The sequence below is a fragment of the Corapipo altera genome, unplaced genomic scaffold, assembly GCF_003945725.1.
Source record: "Corapipo altera isolate COAL_440 unplaced genomic scaffold, ASM394572v1 52, whole genome shotgun sequence".
Lineage (NCBI taxonomy): Eukaryota > Metazoa > Chordata > Aves > Passeriformes > Pipridae > Corapipo > Corapipo altera.
In genome coordinates this window covers 3,150,424-3,163,674 of record NW_020884930.1, presented here as the reverse complement: position 1 = coordinate 3,163,674, position 13,251 = coordinate 3,150,424, and the positions used below count along the sequence as shown (strand labels likewise).

At 38.2% G+C, this 13,251-nt stretch overlaps 1 protein-coding gene across 1 annotated transcript in view; it reads right to left on the bottom strand.

The window, feature by feature from the left end:
* Window positions 1–10,841, bottom strand: part of NECAB1 (N-terminal EF-hand calcium binding protein 1) — an 80,227-nt gene extending 69,386 nt beyond the window's left edge. Inside the window, exons 1-2 of the mRNA XM_027659157.1 lie at window positions 10,747–10,841; window positions 10,300–10,379 (exon numbers count right to left, since the gene is read on the bottom strand). Coding sequence (XP_027514958.1) covers window positions 10,300–10,379; window positions 10,747–10,798 — 132 coding nt within the window. The 5' untranslated portion in view covers window positions 10,799–10,841. The remainder of the gene's footprint in view (window positions 1–10,299; window positions 10,380–10,746) is intronic.
* Between the last annotated feature and the right edge of the window lie 2,410 nt (window positions 10,842–13,251).

Sequence of the window (13,251 nt, the reverse complement as noted above, 5' to 3'; positions counted from 1 at the left end):
CAAGCTACAGCCTTAGGAAATGCTGGTGTGCTGAAGAAGTCAGGACAGAAATATCCCAAACAAAGGCTCTAGAACTAGGGCTCTCCACAGCCCAGCTGGGTGGCTTGGGCACAGCCACAGCCTGTCCTCCAGCCACAGAGACAAGTGCTTTACCTGCAGTGGGCCCTGTTATTGAGTCCCTGAATAGCCTACGGTTCTCAAGCTTTTATTTTCATTAGTTGACTCTTGTCTTAACTCTCAGAGATCTCTATTTTTCTATTCTCATTTGTTTTGCATTTTGATGTAAAAAGCACACAAACCCCATCACACCTTTCAAGCAAAATGACCCAGGCTGCAGGCACACTCTGATCTCCCCTCTGAACACTAATCTGCCATGAGAGGAGTACTCCTCCGTTAATTCAGATTTAATTTTTTACACTGCAGCTTGATATTGTCTAGCCGAAACTTTGGGGAATTTTCTCCAGTCTCTTCTAATTAAAGTGCAAAACCAGCATATTTTTGGCAAATCTGCCTTCTGCTGGCTCTAAACCGAGTTGGTAGAATAGAATAATAATATTTGAATAATCTTTTTAACTTTCCACATTAAATTGTTTGCTCTGAACTAAACAAGTAAATCATCAAACATGCTTGTGAATAATGCATTTGACAAAAGTTGTAAAACATTAAAATTACATTGACAAATACTCAGATCGTTCTCCCTTAACATGTAAAAGGAACAGGAAATTTATGTCACCTTTTTAGAAAACAGAGTTTATAAATATCTTATTTATATTTTGGGGAATAAACATGATACCTGTATTAAATTTAACTCATTTTGATCTTATCACATTTAGATAAAAATCAGAATTCTAATCTGATGAAACACCATGAAGGTGGTTTGAACAACATAATTTCTTTGTTTTATGGACTCTGTCATTCCCAGTGAATTTCTGAAATGGAACAGAAATTCTGAATCTTACATACCAAGTCTTTAAAACAAGAGATTTAAAGCTGTGTCTCCTATTCCCCTCTGCATGACATTCAGCAATTTTGTTTAGTGTTTGGAAAGCTGTGGTGCATTGGAAAGAGGTTTACCAGTCACATCTGGTTCCCATCTTATGTTCTTTTCTTTCCCTCCATTTTGCATTTGAATTCCTAGAATTGAAAGGATGTGAACAGGTTAAATGAGAACAGTGGAAATAAAATGCATACGTATACAAACTCCATCTGCACAAAGAGCATTGGCTACACTAAGCCTTCCTCATGGATAAGAATTTGGGAATTAACAGGAGTTAGTAGTGTTTGTCGTGTATTTGATTAAACCATGGAAGCTATTAACAGGATGATGACCTAAGATACCTCCTAACAGGCTATCAGTTTCTACAAACCACAAATTAAAGAGGGAAAAGTGCTTATACAGAGAGACAAGCGTGGGCACTGTTTGCAGAAGCTGGCACGGTCTGTTGAACAATCCTCTCTCCTGAGCAACACCATGTGTTTAATTGCAGCATCTTTAATAACTCAAAGATGTTGGCTCCTGATTCTGTTTCCCAAGGTAGAAGGCAGGTGATTTTCAGAAAAGCTTATTAGGATGGAGCTTTAATTCTGATGAATATAGGAAGAAATCTTGTGATGAATACAGTGCACAAAAAATTACAAAAGTGGCAGATTTAATCATTTCCCCATTTGTCTTTTCTCAGATAATTGATTTGTCAATATGATTATTCTTAGACAATTCCAGTTTCTTGACTGAGAGGGAATTTAATGTCTGAAACCTTTGTATAGATGAGAAAGTTTACAGAGATGTATGGCAGATGTGTTTTTTTTCTTTTATTATACATTTTTTAATAATTCATAGGATCCCAGCTAACATCTCCTTTATCTATAACAGACAAGATCCTCATAGCCCCAGGGTCTTGGTCCAGAGAAGTCTCTCCCTTTAGTTGCCTCTGGAAGTTGTTCCCATGCCAGCTTCCTTCCCACAAACCTTTTTGCTTCACACTGTGCAAGGCATTTTATGACCTAACCTGGATCTGACCATCCTGCCTACCTGCTCAGCAGACATAAATGGAAAACAGGAGTCTGCCTGGGAGGTAGCATGCACCAGAGGAACATCTATGCTGAATTTAAGGATATCTGGTTGATGAGTTATATAAATTATCCTTTCCTGTTTTGTAGCTCACACTAAAGCAGTCTGCACTGTGCTCCTTGCTTCTTGCATGTGGCAATAAAATGGCCGTTTATGGCAGAGTCCTTGACCCTCAGCATTAATTAACAGCTAAGATTTACCATCCTTTCTTGCTTTATGTTGCCAACAATGAGGAATGTAAAAGCAGTTAAACAGTAAACAGAAGTATTTATCGGCTGGATTTCACTAGAAAAGGAAGCAAGTTATATCTAAGATATTACAAAGACACTAAAGAAGTAAAGTTCTTTAGTAAAGGAACATAACCACTGCCTGTTGTAGTCTGGGAATAACTCCTCTGCCAAGCCTGGACTATGTAGAGTAATGGCCAAGGTGCCTCTGCAGAAGACCCTGGACTTCCTAGAAAGGCTGTGGCCAGATCTTATGTGTCTCAGTGACCTAGTGAGGTTCCTGAGCTGCACAGAGGGTGTGCACCCCCTCCTCATGATGACATTATTTACTACTATGCCAATTATTTACTATGCAGGTGATATAGACATGAAGTATGCTGTTCTCCATGTTATAACCCCAGTGCACTCCAGTTTCTGTTGCTTCTTTCATCCTCCTTCAGGGAGAAAGCCACACTGCCTGCAGTGTGCATACTCTGTCTAATCATGTCTTCTTGCCTAAGGTCACATTTTCGTATGTGTACTCGGTAATAAAGGTCTGTAATTTCTGGCAAATAAGCCTTGATTCTTAGGTTGCTATTTGGGTTTTTTTTTCCCCTGTCCTTTTGAGTCTACAAAACCAGCTTGACAAATATTTGTCAGTGGTTACCTCTGACAGTTTCCTACCCACAAATCTTTTGCTTTGACTCTGTTTGGCCCTGCTGCGCCCTCCCTGTCCCAAAAGCCGAGCATTATTTCTTGGTTCTTTTCCCTGTGTTGGAGAAAATGGATGCCCAGCTAATCTCCATCCACTTCATTTGCAAGAGCAGGCAGGGAAATTACACAACAGGTCTGCAATGCAACTCCATCCTCTCTCTAATTCCCTATTAACCTAAAGAAAACCAATAAATTTTTTTACTGTGCTCCAAGTATATCCACTCTTTGGAAAGCTTTTTCCTTTTAATTGAGATACTATCTGTGTATTTTTCAACTTCAGGCCTTACTCCTCCCTCCTAATTTTTTTTAGATAAGCTTCTTTCCATAATCTACCCATTTCTATCTGATCACCTCTTTAAAAGAAGAAGGGCCTCATTTAGCCAGCACTCACTTCCAACATGCAAAACTAGATTAAAGCTGGGGTGTGCTGTAGGTTTACAGCATTTACCAGTATAGTTTGGTATCAGTATTTAACCCTTAGACAATCTTCCATCTATTAAATGCCATAGACATCGAGATGTAATGTCTATGTTGTAATACACTTTCATACTGGCAGATGGAGTAAGAGACTCATACCTAGGTACAGTGGTAGTGGAAGGGGTGCAAGTGCCTGTCCAGTATTTTTTATGACTGTGTGTCAGATAAGCAGAGGATAAAAAAAAAAAAAAAGATAAAATTAAAAAGGTAAGAAATGTACTGTAGGAATATTTCTCCTTTGGGAAACAAAGCTTCATTAAAAACTAAACCATCTGAAAAATATATTACTTTTCATGAAATTCTATGGTGAAAAGAATTGAAAAGCATTTTAACGTCAGCGTGATTAATTTGGATCTTTTTCAGAATAAATTGTTTCATGTTTGAAACTCAAAGCTCTTTGCTAATTAGTTATGTTAGGTTAATGCATTTCAATTTTCCTGAGACAGCATCTCCTCTAGAAGCTGTGTATTAAGAAACTATAAAAAGTTGATTTTGTTCCCATTCAGGATGAGCACAACTTTAAAAGAGGCAGAATTTTCCAACAAATTCTGACTGTTGAGCAGCTGAAAGTAATTGGAATGATGTTATAAAAAAAATTAACTTTTGAGTCTCAGTGGACACAATAGTAAAGTTTAGAAATTAATTATAAGGATGATGAATTAGTAGCTACATGCTTCCATCAGTTCTGCCAATGTAAACTCTTGTGAAAAAGGTAATACTAGCGTTTTTTGTTCTCTGTCTTTCCAGAAAAGTCCAAGTGCTCTTTGTCTCTCACTCTCTTGCTGATGTAAATTTAATGGTGATGTCAGTCTAGATCTGTAGTATTATAAATGATGACTGAACCTGACTATGTTGTCTTAATTTTAATGCTGATGACCTTCAGGACATCTCACAAAATCGTGCTGGTGAAAAATGGTAAATATCTACCTATGGAATACATTACTGCAACATACATCGGAGATAGTTATTTTATTATTAATCTTAATATTATTAATTAAGACACTTCTGTTGCTTGTATTGTCACCAGTTAAAACTTCTGCACCTGGAAAACTGCTGATTCTGGGAACTTTACTAATAGGGCATGGGACAGAGTAAAACACTGGCTAGTTCTGCTGCCTATACAGTTTTAACAAATGAGGCTAAAGCTTAGCTTTGTTTCCAAAATAAGCAAATTCAAGCAAATCTATAGAGAAGAAGGGTATGATTAGTTGCTGATGATACTTGCACAAATTTCACTTGGGTTAGCACATCTCCATTTACATTATAGCCATAGGTTTAGACAATTATATTCCAATTATCAAAATAGTAACAGTTTATTCATTATCATATAACATTTAGTAGTATTAGTGGGAACTGCATTCTTCCTTTTGTTGGAGATTTTCTCTCTCCTTCACTTAGTGACATTTTTCTTCTACTCACTTTACTAATATAACATGTGAGAAAATAACAATATATCGGAGAGAACAGTTAAGTGAAAGTTCCCCCAAATGGCCTAATAATTTGACAGTTGTACTGGTTTCAGTCAGACTTACAGTCTAAATGCAAGTTTTTGCTTTGGTATTGTACTTCAGAAATAGCAAAATGGTGTTTATGAAGTGGTTTTTACAAATAAACTCCTCCTTTTCTTTCCTCTTCTTCTTTCCTTATGCCTTCACTGGGTTCCACTGGCAAATCCTTTGTGTAAGTATAAGATACATATTCATCTAATTAGTACTGATAAACATCTCCATCTTTAATTTGAAGGCTGAAAGTGGTTCTTGATTGGATAAAGAAGAGAATATGAGGAAGGATCACTACATACAGAAGATGGGGTCTGAGTTTGGGGCTGAGAGAACATCTACACCCAGATACAAAGTGGGCTGCAGACACTGGTTTGAAAAAGTCAGCTTCAGAACTGGAGGGATGACACTTCAATTCATCAGCAAAATCCTTTGGAGTTAAGTATTTTGAAATACTGAAGTTTAGCAGAGGATGAGTTTGGCAGCTGTTGAAACTTAGAAGAAAAGAACAAAAGAAATTATACTTCCTTGTTGTGCAAACAATTTTGCCATAAAAGCAGGGAAGAGATTTTTATTCCTCTCTTCACTTTGCTTTTGTGTGTATATTGCAGGAACTACAGTTTACAGTCTCTCAAACTGTCTGTCAACGCTGAAAAACAAACATTGATTGTATGGTTTGGCAGAGGTTCTGAGGAAGAAAGCATCAGTGGAAAGGTATTTGATGAACATTTGTTGGCATAGCAGTGAACATGAACAGAACTATATGTGGAAACATCTTCCATGAGCAGGGAAACAGCATCAAGCTGCTCTGTTTCCCTTAGGACTTCATACTTAATCAAGGGCAAAACGACAGAAATACTCATTCTCTCCCTTGCTAAGGATATGACAACAGTTCAGCCATCCTCACGGTTTGGCACTCTTATGAGACCTGTTCTGCCCATCATTTATGACTGAGCAGCTCCTGAAATCTCTCATGTTTGTGGGCTAGAAATTCTGATCTCTCATAAGCTTCAGGTGTACTTAGAAATACTTATAAACCCATTGCTGAGTATTCTGAGTATTTCTTAAAGCCTACTCTCCTGTCTTTTTCTCAATAGCTTCCCATTCCAATGCCCTTTAGCACAAAGAATAAGGCTTAATAATTTACTTTTGGCAAGCAGCAAAGAGAACATTCCAGGTGCTGAATAACCTGAACCAATCAGATGCTACAGTGTGTGCATCCATCTGATTCCATGCCTGAAACCAGCACAGAGTTGGTCACATGCAGGGTACTGCAGTCTGTGCAACTTGCACTTTCTGTGGAGTTATTAGCATTTTCCATTTCCTACACTAAAGGAAACCACGAAGGACATTTTTTCAGTCTCAGGAGAGTGCACATTGCTGGGCTCTGGGAGTTCCATAGAGAGTGAGTACTTGACAGGATCCTGAGCTCATCTTGTATATAATACAGCTAAACCCAAGACTTTATTATAAAGGGCAAAGATTAATAGGAAGCTCTCTGGGAAAATCTGATTGTCATGCTAGTATTCTAAACATGCAATGAGGACAGACAGTATACATTATTTCAGGGTCATGATGGCCCTAAGCAGATTAGTTTCTCTTGAAACCTCTCCTAAAAGGTACATGGCATCTTTAGATTGACTGGCTTTTAACATTTTTAAAGAAGTCTAATTGCATGCTGAAGAGAGCTGCCAAGGAGACAGCCTTCAAATGTATCTTTTGACTTTTGTCCAATTATTAAACAAGAAGCTACCCTGCATTGGCTACCTAGTAAATGCTCAGGAAGTAAAAACAGAAAAATAATTTCCTGTTTTATTTTTGACCCTTCTCATTTCTTAATTAAAAACTTAATTATGATACAGTCCTTGTTTTCTTTAATTTTAGTTACACAGGCTGAAAAGTGATGTCTGAAGTAAGCACTGGGAATAATCCCTTTGCTGCAGCTCTCCTTTTCTGGAGCTGCATGAGCAGTACAGATTCTCTTGCACGTACTAATAATTTTGGTCTCCTCTGCACTTAAACAGGACTGTTTAGTTCATCTTAGAAGCCTGACGAAATTATTTCCTTTTCAGGAGGCTCTTCTATCTTAAAGTCAGGTTCATTCTTCTAATTTTTAATTATGCTGCTGCAGAAATATAGGAAATAAAAGATAAAAACTTTGGCAGCGACACTTTAAACACATACTACAGTGTGTGTTTAAATTTAATTCTGAAAAATCATGTTTATGTGATAATCTGTATCTTACAGGATAGGACTTTATGCTTTACTGCTTGTATATGCCAGCATTGAGGAAGAGCCTGGAAGTTCACCCATGTCCTGAGTTCCCTCAATGTGGCTTTCTTCTGATGCTCGCTCATGCTTGTCCTCTCCTCTCTGAGATCCTGATATAAAGTGTTTTCATCATCCCTTGCCACGTTTTTGTCTTGATTGAGCTCTGAGAAAGAAGAAATCTCTTGGCTCTGAAGTCTGTCCCCTCAGTTGACCAGATTTTCCTTTTTCTCCCCACGCCGTAAAGCAGAGATGCTGTTGCAGACCACAGTGGTGATGTCTACCACGCATATGCTGTATCTGCAAGTGTCTCTTACGGGCAGAGCAACTCTATCGCCCCCCACCCAGTACGGCGGGCGCAGCAGACCCCGTTGCAACACTGATCGTTAACATTTAACTCATGTTGTGCTGCTTTAAAATCACAACTTCCCTCCTCAACTTTGCTTCCAAACCACAGAGACTGTTACAGTCTATGGGAGGGCAGGAAACAGTTCGGGAAATATTCTGGGGCTTTTTACATGCACTTTGCTCTGATGTAAAAGCTGGCAAGAGAAGGAGCAGTTTATTGTCCAGTCATAAGTGGTATACATCCACCTTCTACAGCCACAGGTGACCTAGTCTAGACTCTTCCTAACAAACAGCTTCAAACCAGCTGATTTTATGCTGTCAAAAGGAAATACAAGCTACATATGTGAATCTAATTTTTTAGGAGCTCTGGGTGAACTGTGAATCCCGTAGCTGTTTCCAGGAGTGGCAAGCACAGCCTTTTCACTTTCCCAAAGAAAGGAGAGCTTTCTGTGTTCTAAAAATTGCCTCATCAAAATTGTGCAGGTCAAAGCATATCGAGAAGATACTGGGTGCTTTTGCTAAAGAAAAAAAAAAAAAGAGGAAAAATAGAATGCTTCTCTTTAAAGCTCTCCTCTTGCTGAAGTTTCTCTCTGCTGTGTGCTGCTCTGGGAGTTCTCATTATTTCCCATCATCAATCAATCATTCTCCCCAGTGAACCAGCTCATCCACTCATCTTCACCTCCCTGAAATTTTCCAGTGAGGTTAGAAACAGCAAATTGCTATAATATTAAGTAATAAACCCCAACCTTTTTATGACTTGACTGTTGCTCATTTTTCTCTAGTGGATACCAACAAAATAGAAAGAGCTCCCTTGAGCAGCACATCTGAGAAGCTGGAATGCTTTTAAGCGCGACAAGTTAGAAGAGGTCTTTAGAGATAATCTCCACTGCTCTTTAAAATTAACTGCTTGGGGAAATCCTAAATAGTTCATAATTAGAAACTTCATAATTGGATGCAACAGAGTTACAACTACTTCATTGCCTCTGTTGTTGAAACAGCCTTCTGTTACACTGAAGGCTGGGTAAGCCTGACTGCTTCCATGTCTTCCTTTTCTGCTCGTGCAAAACCTCTGATGCCAAGGAGGATAATTTCTCCTAGAGTTACTGTAAAGCCCTGTTGAATCAGATCAAGTCTTCACCTACGTAACTACTTGTTGTGTAGAATTTTATCAATCTCCCTCCTCCAGTCTATCTGTTCATGAAAATAGTTCCTAATGAGAGGATAATATCCTGCAGGAAGGGTTTACTGCAAGAGTCAGCATGGCAGGGAGGGGACACAGGTAACATGGGTCTTAATCTTCTCCTTCTCCCTGTCTATCCTTCTTTGGTTTCTTCCAATGAAGACTCACATGCAGCACAGTTGCCAGATCTGGAGCAGAGCTGGATCCAGCCTTGCTTGTGTTTGCTGTCCATTAGTGACATTCCATGATCATGGTATGTGTACTGTACCATAAAATATGTGGTGAGAAATGTACAGCAGAGAAATAAATGAGAAATATATATTTCTCAGTAAAAATATATTCTGAGTAAATATTTTCTGCATGTTATCTAAGAGATATAGAGTGCAAATAGCCTTCTGAGAACCTCGTGAAGAAGATATTCGGGAGCAGTCATGATGGATTTGCCAAAGGAAAATCATGCCCAAGCAACTTGATTACCTTCAATGGATTCCATTTGTAGTTTCTGAGATGAAGGAATGACAACAAAGATGGGAAAGGGCTGTTTAAATTTAGCTAAGTAAAATGCTAATTAAAAATCAAGACAATAAAAAATAAATGCTGAGTGGATTCCAAATGCCAGTGCAATTAATGGTTCCTGTGTTTGGTATGTCTGTAAAGAGTAACTTCACAAAAAGCTTCCTGTATCTCTTGGGAAGCTACTGAGATTGACTTTATCACTAGAAACTAAATTGTCTTTATTCTGAAGCAATCTGCAAAGGTATTGCCTAAGAAATGTAATCTGCTTTCTGCCCAGCAAGTTTTGGTCAAATGGGCAGTGGAGAAACAGCGAATAATGAAGTAACATAAAGCATCTGAAGGGTTGAAAGTTTGAAGTACATGACAAATTTTAAAGGAAAGGGCAACTAGAAAACCAGAGGGTGAAATCACAAAGACTGAAGGTCTTACAGAGACCCAAGATACTAGATCTTTGCTCTCAGCACCTCACATCCAACTTCTTGCCAGTTTCCTGATTTCTTAAAGGCACTGCTTCATGAGACTCTTCCTCCATGAAAGAAAGAAAGAAAATGAAAGAAAGAAAGAATAAAGAAAGAGAAAGAAAAAATGAAAGAGAAAGAAAGAAAGAAAGAAAGAATCCACAAAAAATAACAATAGTTACTGCAAAACAAAAGAAGCATAAAAACATAGAAAGTGCAAATAATTTTTTAATGCCATGGGTGCAAATAAGAAAGATGTGATCCTTCTCTACACTTGTCAACCTTTATTAGCACATTAACCATGCATAAGCCAGACAAGTAGTTTGTATTCATAACATAATTTTCCTTAGAATTAGCAAATTAAGTCCAGCTGGAGATTAAGCACCATGCAGCCACTCTCTCAACTCCCCACTGCAGTGGAATGGGGAGAAGCATCAAAGTAAAATTTGTAGGTTAAGAGTAGTTTTATAATGGAAAACAAAGTTAAATACAGTAATAATGTTAAATTAAAACAATAATTATAATAAAAAGGGAAAAACAAGTGATGCACAATGCAATTGCTTACCACTTGCTGATCGATGCCAGACCCTCCTTCCCGAAGCCTGATTGGCCCCCTTTCCAGGTATATATACTGGGCATGAGGTTCTGTGGTGTGGAATATCCCTTTGGTCAGTTTGGGCCACCTGTTCTGGCTATGCTCCTTCTGAGTTTCTTTTGCTTGCCTCCTCACAGGCAGAGCATGAGACAAAAACCCAAGCAAACAAAAAAATCCCTACAACCCCTTGCCCACCCTCTCCCCCAGAAAAAGAAAAAAAGACAACCAAAAAAAAACTGAGTAAAAGAAAAAAACCCAAAGTCCTAGTCTTAGGATAAACATGACTTAGCAAGAACAAAAACATCAGTGTGTTATCAACACCATTCTCATTCCAAATCCAAAACACAGCATTGTAAAGCACTGTAACAGCTACTGAGAAGAAATTAACTCTATCCCTGCTGAAAACTGGACAATTACCTTTATTGAACCAGGTCTTCACAGTTCGGGATCTCTGTACATTTGATGTCATTGCTCCTGAGGGCAATACAGGTCCTGAGGGGCAGCAGGTGCAGTTTGTCCATGAATTCAGACTAGAGGTAATTTATGTCATTACTGTAGTGTGTGTCTATGATGCAATCCTTGAAGGAGATGTACAAGGAAATTGCTTACAACATCTGCTTTGTGAGCATATAAAGGCTTCTGCAGGAATCCAGCAGTTCTCTTTTGTCACCTTGGATCAAGGTATGTGATACAGAAAGAGTCTATAACTTAACAGATTCAGAAAAAAGGCACCACAGCCTCTTTCTTATGATTGCAATAAGGCACTGTGGAATTGAAAGGTTCATAACAGAGGTGCCATGGTCATGCCAGGGTCTTACTCCAGCCATAATGAACAGACAGCATATTAGTTCCTACAAACCATGTAGTGTGTTTGAGACTACCATGAAAGTACATCTATTGGGTTTAGCAGTGTAACTGGGTCGCTTTCTGTACTCGGGGATAACACTGGCATCACACACTGCAACTATTTGCTCAAGTTATTAAATATCACAGTCAACTTCAAATGTATTTTAATGTCTTTCATGGGTTTTTTCCTTGTCAAATAATTGTTTTATGGAAATTCTTGTGCACTTCAGAGGAGGTGAAGTACACTTTATGCTTTAAAATGTACGTATTTCATAGCAAAACTTTTCAATATTCCTGTATGTCTTGCTACATGTGAGACCAATCTGGAAGGCCTTGGTGCATAAAGAAGAAAATTAGGAATATTTCAGATTAAGGCAAATTTTATGATGGAGTGGTGTGGAATTGCATTCAGAATGCATTAAGAAATCATACATACATATTTACATAATAGCTCTTTGATATTTCCTTTGGTATTAAATTAGTCCTAACTTGACAAATATTAATAACACACATAATGAAGAATGAAACCAGATTTTGATGAAAAAAAATATAGCTGAATATGTTATCCAGTTTCCAGTAAGGAATTTACGGTGGTGCTGCCGTGAGGATGGAATGGCATCTCAGCTGGTCTGGGCTCAGGACTGGTGCCTACTGCCCATCTGGCAGTAAAGTGATAAAGCAGCAACAGCTGCTAAGGGGCATGGAGAAGTTAATTTGAAGAGAAATCCTAGTCTGAAGCAACTGGTGCAACTGCTTGAACAAATAATACATGCCTGCTACTCCATGGCCATAGGCAGAACGCCAGGAAGAAGACAGAGGAGGAAGGAATTGACTGGAAACAGAGAATAAAGGATGATGTTAGGTGTGACCACTGGGACCATACAGGATGGCAAAGCTAATATTTTCCTAATGATGGAACAGTACAGGGTGTCTGTGTATTAAAAAAAAATGTTGTTTCATGAAGGAATACAAACTACATTGAAAGAGTGATTTCAGAATATGGTAAAGAAACTGAAAAACATGAAGAAATTTTACTGTTGCACAAACTTAAAAAAAAAATCCTCTTCACATCTTATAAGAGAGAAAAAGGACTCACAAAAGGTTAAATTTTTATCACAGGAAAAAAGAACTGATTTTAAATCCCAGATTTGGTACTAACTTAACCTTTTTGTCTTATTTCTCATCACAAGAAGTAAACAAGCAAACGAACACTACATGGAGGTTTTAGAAATATAGCCAGTTCAATGTTGGAGAAAACTTTTAATGTGCTCTTTCAATGAAGAAGAAACTCTCTACCTAAAAGTTAGGACTTACTGCAATGGATATCAAGCCCCTCAAGATCCAAATCCCTCAAGATCTGATCAAACTTCGTAATTTCTTTTTAGTTGTTAATCTGGAGCTATAGTTAGTTACGATTAAGCAATTGCACTGTGAATGTTGTGTACTTGGTTAATCTTTTGTTTTAAGGGAAAGGGAAGACAATCCCAAGATGAATGGACTGTCTGGATGAGAGCCACCAGGAGTGAACTCAGCAGAACTGAGCAATAAGTGGGCTAAAGATAATTCCAGTAGTGGGAGATTGTGACCACTGACTCATTGACCACCTACTCAAAATGGACCCCAGACTCAAATGGAGGGAAGAAATGCACATGTGGACTAATTAGCATGAGATGTGAGAGATACAACTAGCAAATAGGGATTTGAGTACTAATTAATAAAAAAAATATGCAATCTGTAACTAATGAGTGCTGATGCCTTTGTTTGTTAAAATGTATAAATAGTGTAAAGTCTTGATGATTGGCGAGTCAGCCTTTTGAGGGTTACCACTGAGCTCTGTTCTTTCACAGAATATGCTGAGCTGGAAGGGACCTTGCACAAATTAGAATAAAAAATTAAAATACCCTCCTTAATGTTTGACCGAGTAACGAGCCTGCATTCAGGACAACACAGAGGTTCACACAGTCATTTCTGTTACTTTGGGAGGAATAATGGGGAAAGACTGTATTTAGAAGTTGAGAAAATCTTTCTGTGCTATCTTTGATGTGCTGCTTAGGTGTTATTTTCTAAAGGGATAAC